Below are 12,605 nucleotides of genomic sequence, written 5' to 3'. Positions count from 1 at the left end.
TTATTTTTAGAAAAAAATGACTTGGTAAGTACCAAGTTATGCTGTAGCTAATTTCTGTACATAAACTTACTCAATTTCTTTACATAAAATTACTCTAAATTTCATAGACTTTGAGAAGGCTTTTGATAGCATTCACAGGAGCAGCCTATGGTGCATTCTACGGGCATATGGAATCCCTCTCCCTATAATCAACATCATCAAAAGCTTTTATTTCAACTTTACATGCAGTGTTGATCACAGTGAGCTCAGTTTTAAATTCAAAACAGTGTCATGTCTGCAATCCTCTTCAACATTGCCATCCGCTGAGTAATGCAGCATACAACAGAAGACATGCCAGGAGGCCAGGGCCATCCTTAGGCATACCCAGCATATGTGGCTGCATAGGGCACCTGAAAATTTGGGGCACCCTGGGCCTTAGTGTCCACCCTCCTGCCTCTTCCTATCCCTGTTCTGACCCTTCCTGCAGGCTCCCAGGGCTAGCTGCTGAAGTCTGGTGACTCTTACTCTGGAGGGGATCTAGTAATTTAAGTGAAAAAGCCTTCCAGCCTGCCAGACCTATTAGCACAACATTGAAACTGTTCAAGAACCATTCAAGTGGTAATGAAGCCATTTAACAGGCATTTGTCAACCCCCAGGTATATACTGTCAGTTTCTGAATTTACTGACAGAAACAGTTGTGCAATACTGTAAACAAGAAAGGGACCAAGAGACTTTCTCTGTTGGATCATATGAACTGGAACCATAAACTCCCTGAACATTAAATCTCACCAAATGAGGGTCAATCCATCCTCATCGTCATATCCACTCATTATACCCCACACCCAAACATAGCCACTTTCTGAACTTCATACCCTCATATCTCAATGCCTGTACTTCGACCCATAAACCTTTTACCCCCAATCGGGGATATTGCAGATTATGTATTCCTTATGCCACCCGATCTTAAACTAAACTTTGCACCCTCGATAATCTGTACGTTGTTCCCTGATAACCAGAAACTTCTATGCTTAAACTCTGTACCGTTCACGTTTTTTAACATCTTAATAAAAATTTTAAAATCTGTTTTTACTCAGAACATGTTAGTCTACAGGACCTTAGTTTAAAATTTGCTTTAAAAATATTTCATTAGTGTGTTGCTGAAGATGATAAAATCACATCCCTAAAAAACCCTTGAAGAGAGCCCTTAAAGGGACAACACCCCTTTCCTGCCAGATAGCTAGACAACCGAGTTTCCCTTTCTTTACTTCTATTCTATTACTAGTTTTAAGAGAACCCTCTAGCAAAATCAGTACCTTAGTAAGATATAAAATCCTTTGTTATGCCTAAAATATTTGGAAATATATTTTTTAAAGTTGGTGAAATTTCATAAATGTCTATTGTTATGGAGATCACACAAAGTAAATTAGTGTTTCCTTTTTTCTAAAAGCAATGAACATTGTTCTGAACACACTAAACCTCTGACTGATTTTAATTTAAAATGTCTTTCAGTGAGTTAAATATGTAATAATCTGGAATGATTATTTTATGAAGGCTTAAGAGTACATTTAAAATATAAAATCAGCTTAGAAATACAGATTAAGAAAATGTAAAACAGAGAAGAGCTGCATCATGTATTCCATAATATTTAATGTTGTATTCAGCAGGACAGCTGACTTCCCCTTACTACAAAGTTTTTGCAAATAAATCTGACAAACTTCAGCGTGTATCAAAAAACCTGTGACTGACGTTTTTTATTTCCAAGTTTAGTTCTTTTAATTAGGTACCTTCTGTATGTCCATTCTTCACCTTCTGGCATGCAGTGGAAAACATGCTCCATTTTCTTTAGAAAGAAATTGCAGAAGAGTTGTTTTGTTTTTGTTTTTCAAATGTCATTTGCTTTTTTTGGGTTCAGGGATTTTGCTGGAAGGGGGTGATCAAGGAGGGAAGAGAGAAGGGAGACAGTGGGGAGAGGGCGGGGCCTGGGCAGAGCAGGGGTGGAGTATGGGCAGGGCCCCAGGTGGGCTGGCGAGCTAGCCTCCCCAAGCGGCAGCTTCACCCCACTGCCCATGACGGCAGATAAGAGCAGGTCGGCTCCCGCACACCCAGTGCGCACTGCAGTCTCCTTAGGCAGGGGCCGTATTCATAGAGCCGAATGCATCGGTGCCGCGCATTCTGTGTGAGGGAGAGGGTACGGGGCTCTCTGCTGGGAACTGGGGCTCTCTGCCACCGTGAGGTGGGCCAAGCGGCTCAGTATCCTTTGCTGCCTGGTCCCTCCCCCCCCCCACCTCCTCCACCCATGGACTGCCATCAGACATAGGGGCACCAGTTTAATAATACTGCGTAGGGCCCCATAAATCCTAAGGATGACCCCGCAAGAGGCATTAAATAGACACCCTTCTCGTCCCTTGAAGATCTGGACTTCGCAGAGGATCTCGCTCTCCTATCACATACCCAACACCCTATACAAGAAAAAACAACTCGACTCAACACATTCAGCCAGCAAATTGGACTGAGAATCAACCGCAGTAGGATAGGTATCATGACCTTTTACTATTGCCTCACCATCACCAGTACAGATGGAGGATTATGTTCTCACCAATGTAGAAACATTCGTATACTTAGGCAGCACCATCAGCCAGGACGGTGGAACAATCCAGGACATCTGGAACAAAATCAGTAAAGCCAGGAACACCTTCAGGAGCTTAAATACAGTCTGGAAATCATCAACATACAAAACCAAACTCAAGATTTATCAGAGCTGTGTACTTTCAACATTACTTTATAGTGCAGAATGCCAGGGAATGAGAGAGCATGACATGTCCAAACTGTGTTCATTCCATACAACTTGCCTTGGAAAAATCCTCTATCTTTTGGCCCAGAACAATCTCAAACCAAGAACTGTTGACACAGTGCAGCCAAGAAGATCTGAGCACCATCGTTGCCAGGAGACGTTGGAGATGAATTGGCCATGTGCTTTGGATGGAAACTGATTCCATCACCAGAGTAGCAATAAGATGGACACCTGAAGACAAGCAAAAACGAAGCTGCCCGCAAACAACATGGCGAAGAGCTGTGGAAGCCAAGCTGAAAAACCTGAGGTACAGCTGGGGAACCATTGAAAGACTTGCCAGAAACAGTCAGGAGTGGAGGAGTTTTGTCACTGCCTTAAACGCCAGAGGCATAATGGGAACATGATGATGAATTTCTGTAGCCACATGATCTTGTGTCATAACCACGTCCTCATTCTCCTCTTCCCTCATTGTTTCACACTTGTTGCATCTGGTCTAAAATTGAATTCTAAAACTCTTTGGGCTGGGGACTCTCTTGCTACTTGCTTATACAGAGGCCCAGCACAATGGGGCCTTCACTGCAGTGCTGAGAAACTAGATCTAGGGACCTTTCTGTTAAAGAAACTTGTATCAGTGTAGTTACTGGTAAGTTTCTACTGTAGACATGACACACAGATATAAAGTGGGGCCTCGACTGGTAAATCACACCAGTGTAAGATGCCTCTGTATCTGTGCACAGTTCATCTGTATTAGATTCTTATGGCTTGCTGTGTAACTACATTGTCTAGTTAGTTTCTCCAATCCAGACGGGCTAGGACTTTTAGATCAGAGCTAAGGGTATAACAGCAAAATTAAGGGGGCTTAAGAGCACCTAGTTGAGGGGAATTAGAACACTAACTAGCCTTTCCTCTCTGGAAGCCCTTGAGTCAAGCCAGCTATGTTACTGCAGCTCAGAGAGGCATATTTGAGCTGTGTAGAGGACCTGTGCTGTGCTTGACTTTTGATTGTGTGTGGTATGCATTCATATGTCCTAAGTACTAAGATATCCTGAAGATCAACACAATATAAAACCTGTGAATAAGAGTTTCACATTTGAATGATTGCTAAGTGAGCAATTTTTCTCTCTTATAAAAGCTTCTCATGATTTTGGAGGAGAGAGATAAGCAATGCTGTTATTAAATCTTGTAACCTTTCAGGCTATTTTAATTTCTTAGATCATATCCTGTGTGGTTTAACGTAATGAGCCTATCTACCATCATTATGAAATGGCTAAAAAATCAGTACCCACTTAAAACCATAGTAGTTGACTCTGCTTTGCAGTTGATCTTAAACAGTCTTGGTGGATGGAAATCTAGAGGAAAACAACCTGTTTATACTATGTTTTTCCAACTAGGCAATTTCCTCTTTCAAAACAATGGAGGAAATTTCAACTAGCACAAAATATATTTCAGCCAGGTGAAGCATCTTTGGTCCTTGGCACGAAGATCATTCTGAAAGAACTTTCTATTCGCTGAAATAATATGCTGAGATTGCCAATGTACTGAAAAGAAAAATGCAAGCTATGGTAACGTTTTGAATTATGTTGAATTAACATGTCTGGATCCTATACAGAGAGTAATAATTTTAAATGGCTGTTTCAACAGAGTAAATGAGCTATTTTTTCCCCTCCTAGGATCAAATTTAAATCGCTGTGGCTTCCGAGGATCTTCATATTTGGGGGTGCCATTCAATCCATCCAAGGTTAGTTGGCTGTGTGTGTGTGTGCGCGCATGAGAGAGAGAGAGAGAGAGACAATCCCTGTAATAACTAGTAAATGATCTTGTGGCTTCTTGAGCATAACTACATAACCATGAAGTGAATATAGAACCAGGAATCCTTTTAAAGAAATTAATATTTAATTGTTTGCATTTGCATAGTTTAAAAAAAAAACCCACTACACCCCCACACAGTACTGTTTCTCTATTTACAAATGGCGATGAAGGAACGGGTATATAGGTTGTAGATTGCCCAAACTACACAACAAATTGTCAGTGCTTGGAAAATGGGAGTTCCTAATTGCAATCCACTAGACCTTACTGGGTAAAAATCTTCTCTGGTCCAAGAACTACATGTGGCCCCTGTCCAGAAAAAGCAGAATTCCGCATGGCAGAGGAGATACTCAGTATTTCTGTGTTCAACCTCAGGACACCGGAATCTTACTCAAATATGGGTGAGACCCTACTCACATCTGTTGTTGTGTGTGTGGGGGGGGGGGGAACGGACATGAATGGGATTGAGGATCAAGGGGATGGGAAATGTGGGGAATAGCAGAGCCATTGCTTTTAATGATGGGAAACTGGAAGTGAACAGAGGCTGCTGAAGACGATTTGATAGGCTTCGAAGATACGAATAGAGTGGTAAGCTGAACAGGGAGAGGCAGCAGAAGGCAGGGGATTTATGCAGCATCTGGGAGGGTGGTGAAGACAAGTCAGTTGCTGCTAATATGTGGGAAATGGAATGTAGTTTCAGGTGGGGGACAGATTCCAGCCAAGAATCTGGATGGGGAGAGAAGGGTCAGAGGATTTTATGGGGGTTTGAACGTGGGAGGAGAGGGTGGGTATCTATGCACAGGAGTTGATTGACACTGGAGGAACAACTTACCTGCTCCTTTTGCATAGCAAATCAGCCCAGGCAGCAGAGCAGTTTCCTGCTTGGGTGCACAGAGTGGCACCCTTTGTTTTTTGTAATTTACATCCACAGTATCTATTCAGCAAAGCTAAAGAATTGTGAAGGGGAGTTAATGCATCTCTGCACTAGGCACTGCATTCGCAGCGCGTAATCTTCGTTTCTTGGTTTGCTGTGGATCTGCCCCCTTTTTACACCATAACTTGTGTCTGCATCATTTTACTCTAACATTGCAATAATCAGATGAATTTGTCACCTGTTATGATTGGCATTAGCCTCAGTCATAATCCACTACATACTGAACTGTTACGCAGCCTCATGGGGGGAAAAAATTAGTCTCTGTAACACTCTTACAGAAATAAACATAGCCGAGGGTCTGTAATTTTTAAGAGTTCTTGTTAAAATCTTATTGACCTTTAAATATGTAAATAACCATCCAAAACCTGAATAAGGTTGTAAACACATCTTTGGTCTGATACTGTAAGCCAGTCCTCTTCTTCAAATCACCATATAATCAGAACTTGATGGCTATCCCACAGCACTAGTGCAACATTGAGTGAGTGGACTCATCCACCATAGGGGTGGCTACTAAATGACTGTATCATTCATAATATTGAAATAAAAGTTTAAACAATTTAACGCAGTATATTAAATCAGGGCATGCATCATTTGGCGACTCATTTATGCCCAAATCCTCTCTCCTGCACAAAGCTTGAGGAACTGGGCTTAGCAAAAAGGATATAAAGTGCTAAATATGGTTACAGGGTGTCATCATTTCACTGGTGCTTTTTCATTTTGATGCGTATGTTCAAACAGCACACAATTTAAGACGTGAATCTTCTCTTGTCAGGAAATTTGTTGCTGGCCAATACACTGTCCTATGCTCTCATAATTTAGCCTGTAGAAAGAGGCCAGGGGGTAATCTGTAAAAGTCAGCTAATATACATTCTTTAGTTTAAAAACTATTCATATATCAGCACATTTTTACATTCATGCATCAATACATTCTCTACTGCCTTTGGTGAAAAGGAATTGGATCTGCCTTTGTGAGAATTGATATATATAAAAAAAGGCTTAAAATATTGCCAATGCTACTTCTTTCCTTTTCAAATAAATTAAAGTGATTTAATGAAAGAAACAAAAACTATGGAACCCTTGCCATGATGAAGCTGGCTTTAAATGATATAGAATCATAGAAATATAGGGTTGGGAGGGGCCCTCAAGAGGTTTAGTCCCATTCTGCTGTGCTGAGGCAGGACTGGGCACACAAAGTGGCAGCGCCAGGGTCTAGCGGGGCTCCTTCCTCACCTCTGGCACAGGGGCAATGGTAGCTCCTGCGTCCCATCGAACTAGACTGAGGCTCCTATTCTGGATGTTGTGACCTGACATGTTGGGTTGCAGTGTAGCTCAGGTTTGGCCCCCCCACCCTGTGGTGATGGCTGAGAGGCAGCTGGGTCAAACCTGAATGGTGCTGCGATCTCATGGGCCTGGCTGCAATGCCTGGAGAGGGGATCTGGGACAGGAGCGGCTGCTGCAGGGTCAGTTGTAGACACAAAGTCACAGACAAATGGGAGAATTACACTATCTGACTCTTTCAGTGTCGTATATAATTAGTGCTGGCATCTTTCCTCTTCTTCCTGGACTTGCAAAGTAAAACAATTTAAGCATTTTGGCTATTCCTGTTTTATATAATCCCATTGCATTAAAAGCTTTGGAAATTCAATGATGATTGACCTACTTGCATGTTATATAAGCAATTGTTGCAAAGTATCATGGAACTTTTCCAAACTCTTTTCACCTGTTAATGGCTTACTTTAATCTATTTGACCAAGTTAGATTGTAAAACACTTTGGAAAGAAATCTGGTTACCCTCCTAGGTTACAAGGGACACTATCAGGGCAATGTCAGCTCCAAATGTAGGTTTTGTGGAAAAAAGACTCTATCTTTAACAGTCATTTATAAACTGAATATTTATTGTGATGGAGCTTGATTCTATGGTCCTAGACATTGGAATTTGTGATAACTCCCCTGGGTGCATATATTTGGGGTCAGAAGAGCATCATGGGCAGTGGACTACTGAGAATAAAAGTAATTGAGAGGGGAGATCTGTTGGATGGAAGGACGTAGTCTTGTAACCTTCAGAGTTGAAGTGCCTAGAATCCTTAAAACCGTGTTCTAATCCCAGCAGGGACAACTCCCTCTCGAAGTTAGGGTATGTCTACACTACAGGATTAATCCGAATTTATATAATTCGAATTTAGGAAACCGATTTTATAAATTCGAATGTATTCGGCCACACTAGGCACCATTAATTCGGTGGTGTGCGTCCAAGCTACCGTAGTAGCATCGATTTCCAGAGCGTTGCATTGTGGGTAGCCAATAACATCTAATTGCCAATAACATCGAATTGCGGCCACACTAACCTTAATTCGGATTAACAATACCGATTTTGATGCTACTCCTCTCGTCGAGGAGGAGTACAGAAATCGAATTAAAGGGCTCTTTAATTCGAATTAAATGGCTTCGTTGTGTGGACGGGTCAAGCGTTAATTCGAATTAAAGCAGCTAAATCCGAATTAAAGTCGTAGTGTAGACCAGATAAATAAAGTACTATGCAGTTTGCTGATTGGTGGGTGTGTAAGAGGAGATGGCAAAAACAACATCCTGTCTACTCTGCCTGGGCTTTGTACCTCTCTTCCTTTACCAGTCATCTGAGCCATGGGAGGAAGAGCAACATGGTCCTAGGTGTGGAGTTAATGCCAGGACTGGAGACTTTTTCCCTCCGCAGACATTCTCTGGGAGCAGCTGCGGCAGAAGGACAGTGAGTGAGGCCCACTATGACTTCCCATTCTGCACCTCTGTTCTACCTCAGTGAAGGGATAACCTGGAAGTTGACAGTAAGATTGAAAGTAGGTTTGCTGGGCTGCAGCCAGAGAAGGAAGCCCTGGGATGTGCTTGCTCTGGCTACAGCCCCCCAAACTTGCCTACGGGGCTGCTATCAGGGAAGGAAGTGCTGGAATTTATTGAGCCCGGGTCCTGCATGCCAGGTCAGGAAGCAACCCAGAGAGCGCAAAGAGACATTGTGCAGCTCCATGGGTCCCCAGTGCCCCCACTCCATGTGGAAAGCCCCAGCATCTGGGCTGCAGCCCCACTGCTGCCCTGCCTGCTGCCTCCTCTCAGAGCCCACAGCACTGGGATTCCGGTGTGGTGGGGGGAGGAGGTGTCTTCCATTGCGCAAGGAGGCAGGTGCCACAGCCTGTTACCTCCTGTATGGACTGTGGGTCCTTGACCACAAGCAGGTTTGCTGCAGCCAGGGAAGGAAGGAAGCACTGGGACAATGCCAAACCTGTACACCCAGCGCCAGGGTAGGACAGAGCACAGGGAGAGCTACTGTGCAGCCCCAGCGCTTCTTTCCTTGATTGCAGCCCTGTAAACCTGCTTACAGCCAGGGCCTTTCTTCCCTCTTCTTCCTCTTCTCTCTCCCCCCACCCCCCAACCATCCCCCCCAAAGTTGTTAAATGGCATGCCTGTTGGCAAAGTTCGAATCCCTTTAACATTAAAGTAAATGGGGTGGCATTGGTTCACAGTAAAATGTTGGTATAAAGCAAAAGTTGTTGATAGTAGGATTGCCATTAAGCAGCATCCACTGTAGCTTATAAAATGCTTGGGGGAAATCCATCTAAATGAAATGTATCCTAATAATACTACCTACATAATACCTAGCTCTTATATAGTGCTTTGTCATAGATCTCACAGCACCTTATAACTGAAGTTAGACCATTATCTCCATTTTACAGACAGAGGAACAATTTATGATATCTAATTCTGTTTTGAACCCAGTAAAACTTTAGGCCTTCACATCATCCCCTGGCAATGAGTTCCACAGGTTGACTATGCATTATGTGAAGTACATATTTACATTTGTTTTAAACCTGCTGCCTAATTGGGTGACCCTTAGTTCTTTTGTTAAGTGAAAGGCTAAATAACACTTCCCTGTTCACTTTTCCCATACCAATCGTGATTTTATAGACCTCTATCATACCCCACCCCAACCACCCACGTGGACATGGCTTTTCTAAGATAAACAATTCCAGTCTTTTTAATCTCTCCTTGTATGGAAGCTGTTCCATATCCCTAGTAATTTTCGTTGCCTTCTTTGTACTTTTTCCAATCCTAATACCTTTTTTCAGATGGGGTGACCAGACCCGCATGCTGTATTCAAGGCATCGGCATACCATGGATTTATGTAGTGGCATTTTGATATTTTCTGTCTTATTATCTACCCGTTTCCTAGCGGTTACTAACATCGTTAGCTTTTTTGATTGACTATGTATGCTGAGTGGATGTTTTCAGAGAACTATCCACAATGACTCCAAGATCTCTTTCTTGAGTGGTAACAGCTAATTTAGTCCCCATCATTTTGTGTGTATAGTTGAGATTGTTTTCCAGTGTGCGTTACTTCGCATTTACAAATTGAATTTCATCTGCCATTTGGTTACCCAATTTAGTGAAATCCCTTTGTAACTCTTCGCAGTCAGCTTTGGACTTAACTATCTTGAGTAATTTTGTATTATCTGCAAACTTTGCTATCTCACCCACTTTTCCAGGTCATTTATGAATATTTTGAACAGTGTAGATCCTTGCGGGGACACCACTAATTACCTCTCTTTTGTGAAAACTGACCATTTCTCCCTACCCTTTGTTTCCTATCTTTTAACCAGTTACTGATCCATGAGAGGACCTTCCCTCTTATCCCATGACTGCTGAGTTTGCTTAAGTGCCTTAGGTGAGGGACCTTGTCAAAGGCTTTCTGAAAGTCCAATTCACTACATTGACTGCATCACTCTTGTCCACACGTTTGTTCATCCCCCTCAAAGAATTCTAATAGACTGGTGAGGAATGCTACAATAGCCATGCTGACTATTCCTCCAACATATCGTGTTTGTCTGTGTCTGATAATTACTGTAGTTTCAACCAGTTGCCTGGTACTGAAGTTAGGCTTACCAGTCTGTAATTTCCAGGATTGCCTCTAGAGCCTTTTTTAAATATGGGTGTTATATTAGCAATACTCCATTCATCTGATACAGTGGCTGATTTAAGCAATAAGTTCCATATCACAGTTGGTAGTTCTGCAATTTCATATTTAAGTTTTTCTTTAAAGTATTTGTAAGCTTCTTGCTCCTCAGCAAAAGTGTTAGATGAAGCTATGCAATTATATAGTTTTTTCAGGCATGTCTAGTCACATAAATTCCACTTCTGCAAAATGAATGCAGAGATTAACATTATCTTTAAAATATTGTCAACGCTTTGAATTTGTAAATGTAATTCATTGAATACTTAATTGTAATTCAAGAGCTTATGAAATCAAAATAAGTTAAATGTATTTTCTTTTAATTTTAGGGTCCTGGTATATCTCATCCCTATGACAGTGGGCACATAGCAATGACATACACTGGACTATCATGCTTGGTTATTCTTGGAGATGACTTGAGTCGAGTAAATAAAGATGCCTGCTTGGCAGGACTGAGAGCTCTCCAACTGGAAGATGGAAGGTACAGGACGTTCTTTATTACAGGAGACACTGGAAATTTTTGATGAAAATCTAACCATGGAATAAAATATACACTTCACCCCCGTTAAATATCAGTGTTATGTCTTGTCCACCTTCCAGAATTTTGTTTGCTGTGGTTGGTGTGAAAACTTTAGAATATAGGCAAGTTACTCTATTGGGGTCTTGATGCATTCCAGGACTGACTGATTTCTTGGCCCAGTGCACATTCACTATTGGAAAGTTACTGGCTGGCCTGGTGACATGATGGTAGTGCTTTGTATGGTGCCTTTCAGGAGAGCTGAAGTGAACGTTGACACACCCTCACATTCTCTGGTTGTGTAACTCTGTGGAGCACTGTCAAGGCAGCTTTCTGTGCCTTCTGGGAAGAGAGATTTGCTTAGGTCTGATGACTACTTCTCACTGACTTAGGAGTGGCACTGAGAGGATGAAAGTTAGAAGTTGAGATTCAGGGGTATAATTGGGTGGAGAAAGAGGATACTAGGGATCCCTACCATATCTGGATTCTTTTTCTGCAGTCAGTAAAGATGAACTCCATTGCATAAATGAGCATTATTGTGTTCCTCAGATCCAATAATAGATACTGAGTGATTCTGCTTGTAGTCAGTGAGAGGCAATTGGTCAGCCTGCACCCCCCTCACCCCCCAAAAAATCTTTTCTCCATACTCATTTCCTCCAAGCAGTACGCTAACCTTTTCAGTCTGCCTCTAACACAGTGAGCAAATGGCATGTGGAGCATGGGTATCTCTCTGTGGTGCTGGAAACACTAGGTCTTGCTAGAAGAAAGCTCGCAGAAGTGCAATATGTGCAGTACTATGCTACAGCGAAGTTTGACTTTCTGCACAGTCTCCTCAGAATACCTTAGTCTCTAGAGATGGAATGCATCTTCTTCAATGGTCGCTAACTCTGAAGTCAAATGTCAAAAGGTTTAAATGTCATTAGGAAATATGCTTATCTGGGTGCTAATGCCAGTTATTCAGAGCTCTATCCATGCCAGGACCGCTGATCCAATTTGCAGCCTCTACTGCTGGCTCTATGCCCTGATGTCTTGTCCTATTTAGAAGGATACAGATGTCGTTGGGACCAAAATCTTTGTGCATGTCCATTTAAAAAAAACCCACAAGTAGTTTTTATTTTCTAACATGAGAAAGTTAGACACACATTCTGCTGCAGTATGTGTAACCCAAAGTTGCAGCTTAGTACATAATTGTGTGTAAACAGCTAGTTTGTCCAGTCTGAATGAGGAACATCAACATGAATATAGCAGAGTAAATCAGACTTTCGTTTTTAATGAAATCACAAACTTCCTTACCTAATAGCTTCCCCTCAAAATGACTCTAGTTATAAATCAGAATGCTTTAGCTTAGTTACTACATTAAGTGTGTATATAATATATAAAGGGTATGTATGCATTTAAAAAAAAAAACTTTCCAATTTTTTAAATTTTTTTAGCAGTGTTTGTTTCAGTACTAAAAATAGTGTTTCAACATCACCCAGCCAGTGAGGTTGTTGTCTCAAGACTGATCTGCAAAGAGTTCTTGTACTGGTACAAAACCTGTTCAGTTAGTGTTGTGATTTTTTTTTTTTTTTTTTTTTAACCAAAA

General features: G+C 41.8%; 1 protein-coding gene across 1 annotated transcript in view; it reads left to right on the top strand.

Annotated features, from left to right (window-relative positions):
- PGGT1B (protein geranylgeranyltransferase type I subunit beta) overlaps positions 1-12,605 on the top strand; it is a 62,623-nt gene that overhangs the window by 30,456 nt on the left and 19,562 nt on the right. The window contains exons 3-4 of the mRNA XM_065406562.1: positions 4,441-4,508; positions 10,833-10,984. Coding sequence (XP_065262634.1) covers positions 4,441-4,508; positions 10,833-10,984 — 220 coding nt within the window. The remainder of the gene's footprint in view (positions 1-4,440; positions 4,509-10,832; positions 10,985-12,605) is intronic.

The sequence above is a fragment of the Emys orbicularis genome, chromosome 6, assembly GCF_028017835.1.
Source record: "Emys orbicularis isolate rEmyOrb1 chromosome 6, rEmyOrb1.hap1, whole genome shotgun sequence".
NCBI classification, from domain to species: Eukaryota; Metazoa; Chordata; order Testudines; family Emydidae; genus Emys; species Emys orbicularis.
Note: the sequence above shows the minus strand (reverse complement) of the source record. Positions and strands in the feature narration are given on the sequence as shown.